At 38.4% G+C, this 16,063-nt stretch overlaps 1 protein-coding gene across 6 annotated transcripts in view; it reads left to right on the plus strand.

The window, feature by feature from the left end:
* Positions 1-16,063, plus strand: part of ANKS1B (ankyrin repeat and sterile alpha motif domain containing 1B) — a 1,247,671-nt gene that overhangs the window by 156,474 nt on the left and 1,075,134 nt on the right. For all 6 annotated transcript variants that reach the window (XM_062202004.1, XM_062202003.1, XM_062202008.1 and 3 more), the window contains exon 2: positions 3,883-3,963. In XM_062202004.1, the coding sequence (XP_062057988.1) occupies positions 3,883-3,963 (81 nt within the window). The remainder of the gene's footprint in view (positions 1-3,882; positions 3,964-16,063) is intronic.

Genomic DNA, 16,063 nt, shown 5'->3' on the forward strand with positions numbered 1-16,063 from the left:
AGTTTCTTTAATATATCCAGGGCTGCACAGTTAATAGCTTTTCTTTGTGAGTGAGCTTTTGTGCTTTGTGCCTTTCAAGAAACTTGGCTATTTGTCTGCTTTCTGTTTTATTACTATAAAGCCACTCATAGTTTTCTGCTACCCATTGTGTATCTGTAGACTAAATTGACAACTTGCCTCTCTTCATGATGCTGGCAATTTGTGTCTTCTATTTTTCCTCCTATCCAATTTCACCATGAATATATTGATTTTATAGACATTTTTAAAAGAATCATTTACAAATTCTTTGACTTTCTTATACCGTTTTCTATGTCTTAATTTCTGCTTTTGTCTTTAATATTTCCTCTCTTCTTACTTTGGGCTTAATATATTCTTTTTATATTTCTGAAACTGGGATCTGAACTTATTAAGTTGGGACTGTTTTTGGATGTAATTTTGTCATCTTAGTGCTATATGTTTTTCTTCAGGTACTGCTTTAGTTAGATCCCCAAAGTTTTTTTTTTTTTTTTTTTTTTTTTTTTTTTTTTTTTTTTACAGAGTGGACAGTGAGAGAGACAGAAAGGTCTTCCTTTGCTGTTGGTTCACCCTCCAATGGCTGCCGCGGCTGGCACACCGCGCTGATCCAAAGGCAGGAGCAGGTGCTTCTCCTGGTTTCCCATGGGGTGCAGGGCCCAAGCACTTGGGCCATCCTCCACTGCCCTCCTGGGCCATATCAGAGAGCTGGCCTGGAAGAGGGGCAACCGGGATAGAATCCGGTGCCCCGACCAGGACTAGAACCCAGTGTGCTGGCACCGCAAGGTGGAGGATTAGCCTATTGAGCTGCGGCGCCGGCCCCCAAAGTTTTTATATATACTGTTTTCTAAAAGAAACAAATAAAAATAAAATGCTATTTTATTTTTTTTGCAGTTCAAAAATATTTTCCAGTTTCCTTTTGATCTCTTCTCTGATTTATGTGTTATTTAGTTCCCAACATTTGGTGGCTTCAGGTATTGTTCTGGTATTGATTTCTAATATAATTCCATTGGGTGTCAGAAAGCATATTTTGTATGATTTAAATCCTTTTAGATTTATTGTGACTTTTTTTCATGATCCACACTATGGCATGTTTTGTGGTTTACTTGCAAAAAATGTGCAGTTCCTTTTGTCAGGTAAAGTGTTCTATACATTTTAGTTAGATCAAGTTGGTTAATAGTTATTATTCAGGCCATATATACTGTCACTGATTTTGTTTTACTTATTCTATCAATTATTAAGAGAGGTATGTTTAACTCTCCAAAAATAGATAGGTGGATAGGTGGTCTATTTCTTTTTGTAGTTGTGTGTGTTTTTACTTCATGTATTTTGTTTGGTTAAATTCAGTAAACTTTTAGGACTGCTATGTTCTCTTGATAAATTGGCTCCTTTTAGTTGTGAAGTAACTTCCTCTGTCCCATGTAATATTCTTTGTTCTGAAATCGAGTCTGATGTTAATGTAGTCACTCAGTTTTTTTTTTATTGGTATTAGTCCTTTTATATTTTATCTCTTTTGTGTCCCTGTATTTAATAATATGTTACTGCTGTGTTCTCGTGCTTCCCTTTCAAAGGTGGGAAATGTCTGGCAGGCAGGCTGTATATAACCTTCAAATTATTTGGTCTCAGCCTGCAAAGGAAATCCCAGGTTGGACTAGAAATTCAGTAAATCTGTAGCAGGCTAATTTTTAAGTTGATAATTTTGTATGGCCTGCTAAGGGTGTTGCAAACATCCAAATGGCACTTGGCAAAAAAAGGTTCCCCACTTCACCTTAGAGCATTGTTGAGTCATTTGATCCTTACATCTGTCTAAGGTAGTGCTATTGTTATCATCATCTCCATTTCAGAGTTTAGGAATTGAAGTTCAGGGGTACTCATTCAGAGGTACTCACACAAGTAATGGAGCCATATTTGAAGACATGAAAGTCGCGCTTCTAATAGCTAATATTTCATAGCTTTCTGAATATCCTTACTTGTATGTGAGCATGTTAGATACTTGAAATTCAGTGTCTCCCACTGAGGGCTCATTGTTTCCTTTCCATTCTGCAGTGTCCTTCGCCCAACAGATTGGCTCCTTTTTACTGTCCATTCCACCTCTTAGTTAATGTTGTTGTTTTCTTTCTTTTTTTTTTGAAATACATAAGATTAACATTTAATATATAAGAATCTGTTATAAATTAGCATGAAATAGTTTAAAAAGTCTAAGAATATGAAAAGGCAAGAAGACACACAAAAAAACACTAATATCAAAGAATTGCATGTTAAATCAATGACATATCACTTTTCACCTATTTTTTTTTAAATCTTATTTATTTCAAAGAGTTACAGAGAGGTGGAGACAGAGAGAGAGGTCTTGCATCCTTTGGTTCACTCCCCAGGTGGCTGCAACATCCAGTGCTGCGCTGATCCGAAGCTAGGAGCCAAGAGCTTCTTTGGGTCTCCCATGCGAGTGCAGGGGCCCAAGGACTTGGGCCATCTTACAGTGCTCTACCAGGCCATAGCAGAGAGCTGGATCGGAAGAGGAGCAGCTGGGACTAGAACCAGTGCCCATATGGGATGCCAGTGCTCCAAGCCAGGGCTTTAACCTGCTGCGCCACAGCGCTGGCCCCACTTTTTACCTATTAAAATGGGAAAGGCAAATTTTTTTTTGATATCTAATGCAGGCCAGGGTGTTGCCACTTTATTCATACACTGCTTGGAGGAAGGAGCGAAGTGGCAATACTTGGATGTTGTCATTTTCTTTCCAGTCATCTGATCTTGAAGCCTGAGTTGTCACTACTACTACTTTCCCCTACCTTTCTTCAGTTGATCCCTGTGTCTTTTTGATTGTTCTTTTAACTCTCAGATAAGTGAGTGCATTCTACTCATTATAATAGTCTCAGCTTAGCTTAAGTGTATCATCATCTGTCATTTGGGATAACTGTACATTGCCTTCAAAGAGATGCCTGCATGCTTTCTGGTACCTCAGTTATCATACTGCGTTGCAATTATTAGTTCGTATGTCTTTCTTCTCCATTAGGCTATTTTCTTTTAGAGAAGGACCTTGAGTTTTGAGTGTGTGCTCTTAGTTCATATCTTAATATGTGACATACAGTTGGCATACAATAAATATCTTCTGAGGATATGATTACCATTAGATATTGTCTTTGATATTCTTAAAAGTATCAGATAAAGTAATATTTTGCTCTCCTTTTAGAAAAGTGTTTTTCAGTGTTTTATTTTTATACAACCTAAAAATGGTTTTAATTGTGATCAAAAATAAAATAGACTCTTTTATATAATTACATGTTCTTGCAAGACTATATTGTATAATAAAATCAATGCTAATGGCAGCATTAACATCTTATGCTTTATAGCAATCTTCAGTTTTGTTTTCAAGTATGAAATACTGATTACATTTCCTTGGTAGCAGGAGAACAGCAGGAAGAGTTTCTAGTCTTCCCATAATGCAAAAATGTCTTATAAGTTACATATATCACTGCCATCTTGGGATGAGTATGTTAAGGTGAGGAAGCAGGTGTCATAAGTTTTTATTCTCTGGTACAGAATATTGAAGCTGAGTGTTAATTGCTTCCAATATTTAGGTAACGTTAGAAAGTAGTAGGGAATATTTGGATCCAGATTTTAATGCACAGCAGTGAACACCCATTTGCTAATACTTTCTGATGATATTTACGTTCCCTGTTCATTTCCCTGCATCACATAAATGAATTTGTTGTTCTGATGGGAATGCATAAAAGATGGCAGTCATTTTCTACATGACTGAAATTTTCATATGCAACATGCTGCTGGCTGTGGGACTGTCAGGCTTCTTTTGTTTTACAAAGCACGATTCTGCTTAATTGTTAACTCTGCGCTTATGTTTATTTGCAGCATCTGGCGAGGCCCCAATGTGAACTGCACAGACAGTTCGGGTTACACTGCTTTACACCATGCAGCCTTAAATGGACATAAGTAAGTGCCACTTATTTGGACTGGAAATCTTGGTTATTTAGTTACATGTGATGAAAGTTAATTAAGTCTGATGATACTGTCTCATGTTGCCATTTAGTCCACTGGGCTGATGATTGGAGAAACAGCATTCGACAATGCTGGAAGTTAAAGTGTGTAGGAATGCTGCTGAAGATGATTGTGTGTGAAGTGTCAACTGAAATCATCAACTATCACACAGAGAGGATAGCAGTAGTGAAAGGACCATGCTACTTAGGTGTAGCTTTGTGGAGAAAAATGGGACAAAACCACTTGATAACACTTCCCTAGCTTGTTTTTGGTGTCTTCTCAACATGAGAGTATTCACAGGGAGTGAAATCTTAGTGGAATCCTGTTATTGTAAACCTCCGGCATTTATACAAACCACTTCAAAATCCTTCTGAATTAGCTAGCATGCTTTCTCCTTATAATTTATGATCATCTTTCTGGTTTTAATTTTCTTAACCCTGAACTTTTTTAAACTTACAAAATTATGTTTCAAGTAATGTGATAGTATACATTATGGAGAGTGAAAGAATGTGTAATAATAATCACCAGTTTATTGCCACTATTATAGCTAGGTCAGGTAATGATTTATTGATGCAGTTACTCAGATGTTCTATCCTGCCTCACCAGAAGAAAAATGACCCTCCTCAGCTATCTTCCCCTCTGTTTTTCCTTTGTGAGGATGATCCAAGTTAGTCTTTCTAGACCTGGATCATTTCATAACACTTTAGTCTTTTACGTAAGCTAATTACTGCTTTAGCAATGCTAGTAACCTTTTTCTTCCTCATCTAACATTTCTTTTATTCTGTGGATTGAGACACAAGGGACTTAGTTATACTTGATTTTAAGCTTGATGTTCATGAAGCCATAATTTGTTTTGGTCATAATTGATCACTATGATATTTTTTCCTCATGAAACTTCTGGAGTAAAGTTAACATCAGTCTATTTGAAGAATCATCTGAATTACATAAAATAGTATAAGCTTAATTTTTCATTATTTGGATTCTTATTATTGGAATTTCCAAATTGCGTTTCTTTTCACCCAGTTCCTGTCTTTTTAAAAAAAACTTATTTATTCATGGGGGCCGGTGTTGTGGCATAGCGGGTAAAGCTGCCGCCTGCAGTGTCAGCATGGGCCTGGTTTGAGTACCGGCTGCTCTACTTCCAATCCAGCTCTGTGCTGTGACCTGGGAAATCAGAAGATGACCCAAGTGCTTGGGTCCCTGCAACCACGTGGGAGACTCAAAAGAAGCTCCAGGCTCCTGGCTTCTGATTGGCACAGCTCTGGCCATTGTGGCCATCTGGGGAGTGAACCAGCAGATGGAAGACCTGTCTCTCTCTCTCTCTCTTTGCCTCTCCTTCTCTCTGTGTGTAACTCTGATTTTCAAATAAATAAATCTTTTTAAAAAATCCTATTTATTTATTTTGAAAGTCAGTTACAGAGAGAGGAATCATCCATCTGCTGGTTCCCTCAGTAGATGGCTGCAGTGGCTGGGACTGGGTTGGAGCCAGGAGCTTCCTCTGGGTCTCCCATGTGGGTGGCAGGGGCCCAAACACTTGGGCCATCTTCTGGTGCTTTTTCCAGGCCATTCTCAGGGAGCTGGATTGGAAGTGGAGCAGCTGAGACTTGAACTGGCATCCATGTGGGAAGCTGGTGTCACATTTGGCAGCTCTACCTGCTATGCCACATTGCCAGCCCCAGTTCAGTCCCTATTTTATATCTATCATTTCCATCTGAGTTAAAACTTTTAATTTTACCATACCCTTCTGCTGTAGAGCAGAAAATGAGCTCAAATTTCTGAATCTTTTAAAGGAGAGTGTTGTTATTTATTATTCTGTGTACCTGAATTATCAATAAAGAGAAATGAGGGCACAGCAGATGATACTGTTGGCTTCTTTAGCCATCTCAGTTGTGGGTTCATGGGAATATCATATTTCTAGATTCCAGTTGGAAAAATAAACTTTATCCAATCAAATGGGTGTAATGTCTTCAGCCAGATCACAAAATTTTCAGATTGACATTTTAACTACTTCTCAAAATAATATTATTCCAAAATGGATTAGCATTCATATTTCATGTTGATTTCCAGTGAAGTGTTTAGTAAAAGCATTATTGACTTACACATTACAACTTATGAAGTTCTACCTATTGAGATGCATTTTTTATGGCCCACTGCATAATTTTTGGCTCCTTTTGGTACTTTAGAAATTAAATAATTTAAGCAAATTGAATGGCAATCACTCATATTTGGTAGCTTTGAGATCTGCAAGGAAGGGAGGCCTACACTTCCGGGAATGGTAAGTTCCTACCTGTACTTCCAGGGAAGAAAAGTCCTTGTCAAGGTATCTGCGGGTGCCTAAAGGTCAACCAATGAGGATCAGACCTGCCTCAACCTTTAACCCTCATGCCCTGAATCTATAAAAGGAGCCCTCCCAATCTCTGACCCGCGACTTCCCCAGCCCCCACTCTGTTGCTCTGTTGGGAGCGGGGAACCTCGCCTGGGAGCGGAACCCCAATAAAAGCCTGTGAATTAATTGATTAGTCTGCCTGGGAAGATTTGTTACGTGCCGGACACCTTGCAATATTATCATAAAGAGGTGGGAAAATTGACTAGATTTCTTTTAAGATAAAGGGTTTATTGCAGTTATTCTGTAGTAATCATATGTATCTGCTTTTATCAAAAGTTCTCACCTTTTTTAAACACTTTCTGGTAAGATTTAAATTTTCTGGTAAGATGTTTCTTTATGTCTTCCTCAAGACATGGGAAAAATCAGGAAAATTCTAATCCTATCTCCCCATCTCTTCTGGCTGTGTGATCTTGAGTCATCTGCTCCCCATATGGATAATAATCCTTTATGACTCAATATACTTAATATATTGGCTGGATATTCTTCATTGTTCTTCCAGTGAAAACATGGTGTTACGTTGTGTTGGTTTTATGAAGGATGCTCAAAAAGTTCACAGAAAATGCATATTATGAAAACACTGCCTGACTTTAAATACTTCAAAATAAAAGCATCTTTTAATTCCATTTTCCATGAACTTTTTGAAGTACCTTCATGGTTGTGGCTCAGTTATATACCATGATATTATAATTCTGACATTTAAATTTTCACATACAGTGTGTGTGTGTGTGTGTATGTATTTATTAATGTTGCATATTTACATTATCTGTGGACTTTTACAATCAGAAATCACTTATTCTACCTTGCCCCTCCCCCATCCTTCTACCTCCCTCATTTTGCAGGCAGGGAAAGAATGACATTCTGGACAAATGACGTAGTTGTGACGTATGTATTAAGACTTGGTTGTTCCGCCGGCGCCGCGGCTCACTAGGCTAATCCTCTGCCTTGCGGCGCCGGCACACCGGGTTCTAGTCCCGGTCGAGGCACCGATCCTGTCCCGGTTGCCCCTCTTCCAGGCCAGCTCTCTGCTATGGCCAGGGAGTGCAGTGGAGGATGGGCCAAGTGCTTGGGCCCTGCACCCCATGGGAGACCAGGAGAAGCACCTGGCTCCTGCCATCGGATCGGCGCCGTGCGCCGGCCGCAGCGTGCCTACCACAGCGGCCATTGGAGGATGAACCAACGGCAGAGGAAGACCTTTCTCTCTGTCTCTCTCTCACTGTCCACTCTGCCTGTCAAAAAAAAAAAAAAAAAAAAAAAGACTTGGTTGTGTCTAGGGCCTAAATATTCTAATTCCAAGTCGATGTTTACCAGTGGATAAATTCTGACTTTTCTCTCTCACGCTGTGTACTTTTGGGTTACCTCTCATGATCGTCAATTATATGTTCACGTGGAATGCTAATTTTTATTTTGGCTTAAGAGAAGATGTTTGAAAGAAAATAATGTCATAGAATATATCTCAGAACCAGAGAAGAAAAACTTTTGTGTTCTTTTCCCTTGCTGTTCTCCCTTAGTATTGATAATTAGCAATTGATAATGTTATGTTCTTCCCAAGCAAGTTTTAGCAGTCAGCATAGAAACAAATCATTTCCATATTTCTACTTTTGCTGTATCCACCTGTTTCAGATTATTTCCATAAACATGATTTCTAGGCTAAAGTTCATAGAATCATTGAGATGGAAATAATATGACAGGATCCTGTAGTTTGTTCTTTTGCTTTGAGCACAGACTTTCTCCCTATTCCCAACATGTAGTCTAAAGCCTTCATACTGCAAATTCAACCTGCTTCCTCTTATTTGTGTGTTTTTGGGAGCCCTTATTTATTAATGCTAGTTATCCACAAGCTCAGCAGCATTTTATCCTTAAAATGCACTATTTCATATTGAGCAATTCATCTACAATTATCCAGATCTGGACACAATAGAAACAGTACTCTATTGGTGACTTCCTTGGCCATTTGTAATTATAGATTAGAAAATTATCCTCTTTAAATGTCAGGGGGAAAATGTGGCCAATACAACAAATCTATTAGTAGCAATTATAAATAAACTGCTTCAGTGGATAGAGTAGAGATCTATTTATTTTTCTCTTTTTCCTTTGAAAACATGGGGTACTCATCTCCCAGATTCCTACTACAAACTTATAGCCCTTGCTTCTCTTTTGAATGGCAGCTGAACTTCTTCCCTCCCTCCTTTTCTGTCTCCCTCTTCTGCTGTCTCCTTCTCTCCCTGTGCATCTTTCCCATTTTTACCTCTCCCTTCCTTCTTTCCATTCTTGATTTTCCTTTCTTCCTTTCTTTTAAAATAGTAATCTTAAATACCCCTCTATGGTTTAAGCTAAAACTATATATTCATATTTCAGTTGACCTTATTTATGCAGCAAATTATCTTTTTCTCTTGTTAAACCTTATTAAACTATATTGGGTGCATTGTGATTCTTGGATACTACATTGAAACCAGTCAACAAATTACTGTTATATCTTTGAAATATGCAGATTCTTTGATATGTGCAGTTAAAGTATTTTCTATTCTTTCTTCTAACTCTACATGTTTGATGCTTCATAGACTCCATTATCAATCTGTAACCCAAATTTGTATATCAGATTAGATCTGCAATCCAGATAATAAAGTACCTGTATTTTTGAATTGTTCTTTCTTAGGTTTTTCTTAATGAAAGAAGGGGATCTACTCTAACATTCTATAATCTGGTACCTGATGTAGCTATGAGTCACTAGAAATATCTATTTTCTAATTTCTTCTTAGTTGGACAAGAATAATAGTTAGAATTTACCCTCATCCTCTCTATAATCTAGAAGTCTGAGAGGGAATTCAGTATGTACAGATGCTTTAGTTAGAAAATGGAACATATTGTCCTGACATTTTTTGACCATTTGGAACACATCTGCAACTTTATGTCCATTAAAGAGAAGTAAAAGCTTCAAGAAAAACTGAAATCAAAAAGGCCTTATTGGGCCGGCGCCGTGGCTCAACAGGCTAATCCTCCGCACACCGGGTTCTAGTCCCGGTCGGGGCACCGATCCTGTCCCGGTTGCCCCTCTTCCAGGCCAGCTCTCTGCTGTGGCCAGGGAGTGCAGTGGAGGATAGCCCAAGTGTTTGGGCTCTGCACCCCATGGGAGACCAGGATAAGCACCTGGCTCCTGCCATCGGAACAGCGCGGTGCGCCGGCCGCAGCGCGCTACCGCGGCGGCCATTGGAGGGTGAACCAACGGCAAAAGGAAGACCTTTCTCTCTGTCTCTCTCTCTCTCACTGTCCACTCTGCCTGTCAAAAATGAAAAAAAAAAAAAAAAAAAAAAAAAGGCCTTATTGAACTTATGAATTTCATTAGTTTGTTAATTCTGTGTCTTCTTCTCTCTCTCTTTCTCCCTTTCTTTCTTTTTTCTTTCTTCCTCTTTCTTTATTTACCTAGAAACCTTTTATTTAAGGTATATGAACTTCATGGCTTTTATATATATAAATTTAGGAACATAGTGATTCTTCCTACAGTATTCTTTCTCCTGGCCATACTTCCACCCTTCTTCCTCCTCCCTCTCTTATTCCCATTCTTATTTTTATTAATATCTATTTTCAGTTAACTTCATACTCATACAATTAACCCTACACAAAGAAAAAGTTCAATAAATAGTATGCCAAAAAAGCCTGTTCCTCAACAGCTGAGTCAAGGACTATTAAAAATCTTCATATCTCTAAGTGTCTATTTCACTCATACAGATAACCTTTTAGGTGTTCTATTAGTTACCATAGATCAGGGAGAACATATGATATCTATCTTTTTGGAAAAGACTTATTTTATTCAGTATAATGGCTTCCAGGTGCATCCATTTTGTTGCAAATATAGGGTTTCATTTTTTTCCATTGTGTATTATAACATGGTGTAAATATCTTATAATTTCTTTATCCAGTCTTCAGTTGATGGACATCTGGATTGGTTCCATATATTAGCTATTTTGAATTGAGCTGCAATAAATGTGGGGGTACAGATCACTTTTTCATATACTGACTTGAGTTCCTGTGTATAAATTCCCAGGAGTAGTATTGCTAGAAATATGGTAGACCTATAATCAAATTTCTGAGTTATCTTCATACTGTCTTCCACAGTGACTGCACCAGTTTACATTCCCACCATGAGTGGATTAGGGTACCTTTTCCCATGCATCCTTGAAAGCATTTGTTGTTTGCTGTATGAAAAAAAAAACAACTTATTTCATTGATCTTTTATATTGTTATTTTGGTTTCAACTTTGTTTCTTCTCTAATTTTAATTATTTCTTTTCTCCTACTGTTTTGGGTTTGGTTTGCTGTTGGTTTTCTAGTTCCTTGAGAAGCTTTGATAGCTTATTTACTTGGTGCCTTTCCAATTTCTTGATATAGGCACCAGTCGCTATATAATTCCCTCTTAACTCTGCTTTTGCTGTATGCCATAAGTTTTAATGTGTTGTATTGTCATTTTAATTTGTTTCCAGAAATTTTTGTCTTTCTATTTTGAGTTCTTCTGTGACCTACTGTTTATTCAGGAGCTTGTTGTTCCTTCTCCATGTGTTTGCATATGTCCTAGAGATTCTTGAGTTGTTGAGCTTCATTCCATTGTGGTCAGAGAACCATGGTATGATTTCAATGTCTTTGAAATTGCTGAGACTTTCTTTGTGGCCTACCATGTAGTCTGTCCTAGAGAAACTTCCATGCACTAATGAGAAGAATGTGTATTCTGTAACTGTAGAATGAAAATTTCTGTAGGTATCTGTTGTGTCCATTTGGTCTATAGTGTTGATTAACTCTGTTTTTTTTTTTGCTTGCTAATTTTCTATCTGGTTGATCTGTCCATTGCTGAAAGTGGGTGTTAAAGTCCCCAATTACTATTGTATTGGAGTCCATGTCTCTCTTCAAATCCTATTAATATTTCTTTCAAATAACTAGGTGCCCTGTAATTGGGTGCATATACATTTATTACAGTCACTTTTTCCTGTTGAATTCATCCTTTAATCATTACACAGTGCTCCTCTTTGTCTCTTCTAACAGTTTTTGTGTTAAAATTTATTTTGTCTGATATTAGGATGGCTGCATCTGCCATTTTTTTTTTTTAGTTTCTGTTAGCATGAAATACCTATTTCTATCCTTTCACTTTCAGTCTGTGTATGTCTTTGTTGTTGAGGTGTATTTTTTTTGTAGGCAGCAAATAGATGCATATTGTTTTTTAATCCCTCAGCCAGTCTATATCTTTTAAGTGGAGAAGTTAGGCCAGTTATTCTCAAAGTTACTATTGAGAAGTAATGACTTGGCTTTCCCATTTTTCCTTAAGTATTAGTTACTTTGGATTTCCTTTGTACTTTTAAAAAGATTTATTTTATTTATTTGAAAGACAGAGTTACAGAAGGATGGAGACACAGAGAGAAGTCTTCCATCTGCAGGATTCACTCATTTGGGTTCATTCCCCAAATGGCCACAATGGCTGGAGCAGAGCCAATCTGAAATCAGAAGTCAGGAGCTCTTCCTGGTCTCCCTCATGTGTACAAGGACTTGGGGCATCATTTACTACTTTCCCAGGTGCATTAGCAGGGAGCTGGATCAGAAGTGAAGCAGCCAGGACTTGAACTTGTGCCTATATGGGATGCCGGCACTGCAGGTCAGGGCTTTAACCTGTTGTGCCATGGCCCCTCCTTTGTACTTTTACTGGGAAATTTTCTGCTTTCACACTCTGTCATAGTGATGACTATGTTTCTGTGTTTTCTGTGTGTAGCACATCCTTAAGCATTTTTTATAAAGCTGGATGAGTGGTGACAAATTCTTTAAATTTCTGTTTGTTACTTTATTTCACCTTCATTCATAATTAAAAGCTTTGCAGGGTATAGTATTCTGGGTTGACAGTTTTTTTTTTTTTCTTTAAAACTTGGACTGTATCTTGCCATTCTCTCCTGGCCTCTGTGGTTTCTGATGAGAAGTCAGCTGTGAGTCTAATTGGAGATCCTCTGAATGTAATATGACATTTCTCTTTTGTACATTTTAGAGTCTTTATGTTTTACTTTTGAAAGTTTGACTATAATGCATCGTGTTGATTTTTTCTGGTCATATCTTTTTTTTTTTTTTTAAAAAGATTTTATTTATTTGAGAGAGAGAGTTACAGACAGTGAAGGGAGAGACAGAGAGAAAGGTCTTCCATCTGCTGGTTCCTCGCTAAGTGGCCACAAAGGCCGGAGCTGTGCTGATCCAAAGCCAGGAGCCAGGAGCGTCGTCCAGGTCTCCCATGTGAGTGCATGGGCCCAGGCACTTGGACAATCTTCTGCTTTCATAGGCCATAGCAGAGAGCTGGATCAGAAGAGGAGCCACTGGGACTAGAACCGGCACCCATATGGGATGCCGGCGCTACAGATGCTCCACAATAGGAGTTGTATGTGCTTCCTGTACTTGAATGTTTCTTTCTTTCTTCAAACTGTAAGGATTTTCTAATTATTTCACTAAATTGGCCTTCTAATCCATTCTTTCCGTCCCTTCAGGAATGCCTATGATGCATATGTTGGGTCATTTGATAGTATCCCATAAATCTCCAATACTGTTTTTAATTTATATAATTTCTTCTCCTCCTCCTCCCTCTTCTCCTCCCTCTTCTCCTCCTCCTCCCTCTTCTCCTCCTTCTCCTCCTTCTCCCTCTTCCCTCCTCCCTCCTCCCTCCTCCCTCCTCCCTTCTTCTTGCCTAAAATTTCCAACGATTTGTCTTCTATCTTGGATATTCTTTCTTCTCCCTCACCGAGTCTGTTATTAAGGCTTTCCACCGCATTTTTAATTTGAGGTATTGAATTCTTCATTTCTAATATTTCTTTTTGATTTCTCTTTAAAATCTTAATTTCATTGGAAACATTTTCATTCATGTCATATATGGATTTCTTTAATTTGTGGATTTGTTTTTGATTGCTTCCTGAGTAATCCCATGATTAATCTTTTGAATTCCATTTCTGGCATTTCATCACTGTCTTCATCTTCACATTATAATATCAGATTTTTGCTGTGTTCCTTTGGGGGCTTTGTATTGTCTTCCTTATTCTTGTTTCTTGAATTTCTGCTTTTATTATTAAGCATTTGTGGAGATAATTGTTGATTTTATCCTCTGATGACTTTTATATTTGGACTATTCCTCTGTAGCTTAGTGGAGTGTTTGTTCTTTCAGTGAATACCCAGCAGTGTGTGCTGGGTGTAGTCATGGAGCTCTGATCAGTGCTCCAGGGTGGGGGAGTGTCCAGGGTGACACCCATGTTGGGCCTGGTAGACCTTTTTTATCAGAGGGCTGAGGATTTGATCAGCTCTGTTGGCATAGTCACACCCTCACCTTCTATCTTTCAGGATGATCAGCACCCAGGCGCTAGCCCCCAATGGGTGCATGCTGATCTGCACTGCCACAAGAACCACACAAAGGATTTCTGCAGTCCTCAATGTGAGCACAGGTCCCACAGTGGTGACCCTCCTCAGGCAATCAGGGAGGCCCGAGCATGTGGAACCTACAGCAGCTGTCCAGAAACCCAGCCATATCCTGTACCCTCCCTCACAGCCACAGTGTTTACACAGTCCCAGGACACAGGCTCCCATAGCCATGGGGTGCTGAGGATCTACTCTATCCCACCAGTCCATCCTATCCACAGAGAGGTGGAGACATTCCAGCCGCCTGTGGGTGCTCCACCCTGGCAGTTTGAGTCCCAGAGCCTGTGATATGTTGGGAGGCTGGGAACACCTCACAGTGTCTCCTGGGTGCCCAGTCCCCTGTCAGTCTTCCCAGTCAGACCAGGTGGCTCCTCTCAGCTGGTTTCTGGGTACATGAACACAAGGTGGTGCCACTGTTACATATGTCTAAAATGGCACCTGCCCTTTCTCACCCAGTTGCTGGGCACTGTTGTTGGGATGGGGAGAGAGAAATGTACCCCTTTGTGCCTTTGAGGTTGGCAGGTACCCTGTCCCCCACAGGACTCCAGGCCAGACTCATACCAGGCTCTCCTGCAGCTGTATCACCAGAGGCTTGGGCTGCTGCAGTCTGGTATCACCTCCTTCTCCAAAACTGGCACTCAGGCTTTCTGCTGCTGGGATCCTGTGTGTGTCCATGCTTGTGCTGCGCATCCACACCTCCACCTAGATCTACAGTGTCCCTCTTCTTTCCATGGACTTTCCACTGCAATTTTCTCCCTAACTTTTCCCTGAGATTACACTCTCTCCACTTTTTTTTTTTAACTATCTCCCCAGCAGCTATGTTTTCTTGCATTTATTTCAAAGTTCTTTGCATGCTACCATCTAAGGGAGGATGAACTAACACAAACATCTTCAGTTGTAATTTAATCTCATTGTTGAGTCAAAGAAATTTGAATATTGAATCTTCCTAATTAATTTTGCTCAGAACATATACTGAACTTCTTGAAAGGTTTTTGTATCAATCAGCTGTATATTTTAGAGATCAGAAAATACATAAATATAGTCACAAAACAATAGTTTGGAATTTTTATTTTCACTTGAATTTTTGTAAATTAGATTCAAGCTGCAAAATGTTTTGATAATTTAAATTGGAATTTAAATTTAAATTAAATTTGATGTTTTATTTTACCTCTGGGACCTGAAATTAGTTTTCTGGTGCCCCGTCAGTCATATTTTAGGATTTTATAACATTTCTTAGTTTTCAAAAGTTGGATGTAAGAAGCATTGCTACTTTAAGATATAGGGATTATGTTGCTACTTGCTGTTCTACAGACATTGATTTGCAATATAATTTAATATTTCATGCCAGGTAACCATGCAGTGTCAATATTATCATTTGTTAATACCTGTGAATAAGATATTGGGCTCATTCCTTGTAAAAATAGAAAAATGATGTCAAATGGAGCTTTTATAGTGTTAACTACTCTTCTAATTTGTACATTGTAGAAAGTACCCAAAGGACAGGCATTTGGCCTAGTGGTTAAGACGCAGGTTAAGATGCTTGTTTCCCAACTTGAAGTACCTGTGTTTAATGCCCGGTAGTGACTCTTGCCTCCAGCTTCCTGCTGATGCAGACGCTGGGATGCAGTCGTGATGGGTCATGTAATTGAGTTCCTGTAATCCACCTGGGAGACCTGGATTGCATTCCTGGCTCCGGGCTTCAGCCTCCAGCCATTGTGGGCATTTAGGGAGTGAAACAGTGGATGAGAACTCTGTCTTTATGCCTCTCAAAAATGAAGGAAAAATACCTTGAATTTAATTTGTTCTTAATGAGCCTGGATAAAAAGTTCTATTTAATTCATATTAGCTGTGATATTAGTGGATAAATAATAAGATAAATGACAATTTGTTAATTTATTTTGTCTATCTTATATTCAGTAAAACTGACAGGCATTTGATCAAAGATATAACTTTATATTTCACAAAGATAGTTTCTATACTATGTGAGCCCAGTCAGTTCATTAGCTGAAATCTCTGGATAAGATAAAAAGTGCAACTTAAATAAAAATTTAAAAACAACTTTAAAAATAAAATATAGAATATTTAATAAAATAAAAATATTTTTTAAAAAGTAATAATATTTGAGGCCTTGATGTTTATTAATGGCAGTTTCATAAATATACATTATTTTCCAATTTAGTTATATATTATATAATACAATATAATATGCATAACATACAATATGAAACACAATATAACACTATATAATACAAAT

This window comes from Lepus europaeus, chromosome 10, assembly GCF_033115175.1.
Source record: "Lepus europaeus isolate LE1 chromosome 10, mLepTim1.pri, whole genome shotgun sequence".
Taxonomy (NCBI): domain Eukaryota; kingdom Metazoa; phylum Chordata; class Mammalia; order Lagomorpha; family Leporidae; genus Lepus; species Lepus europaeus.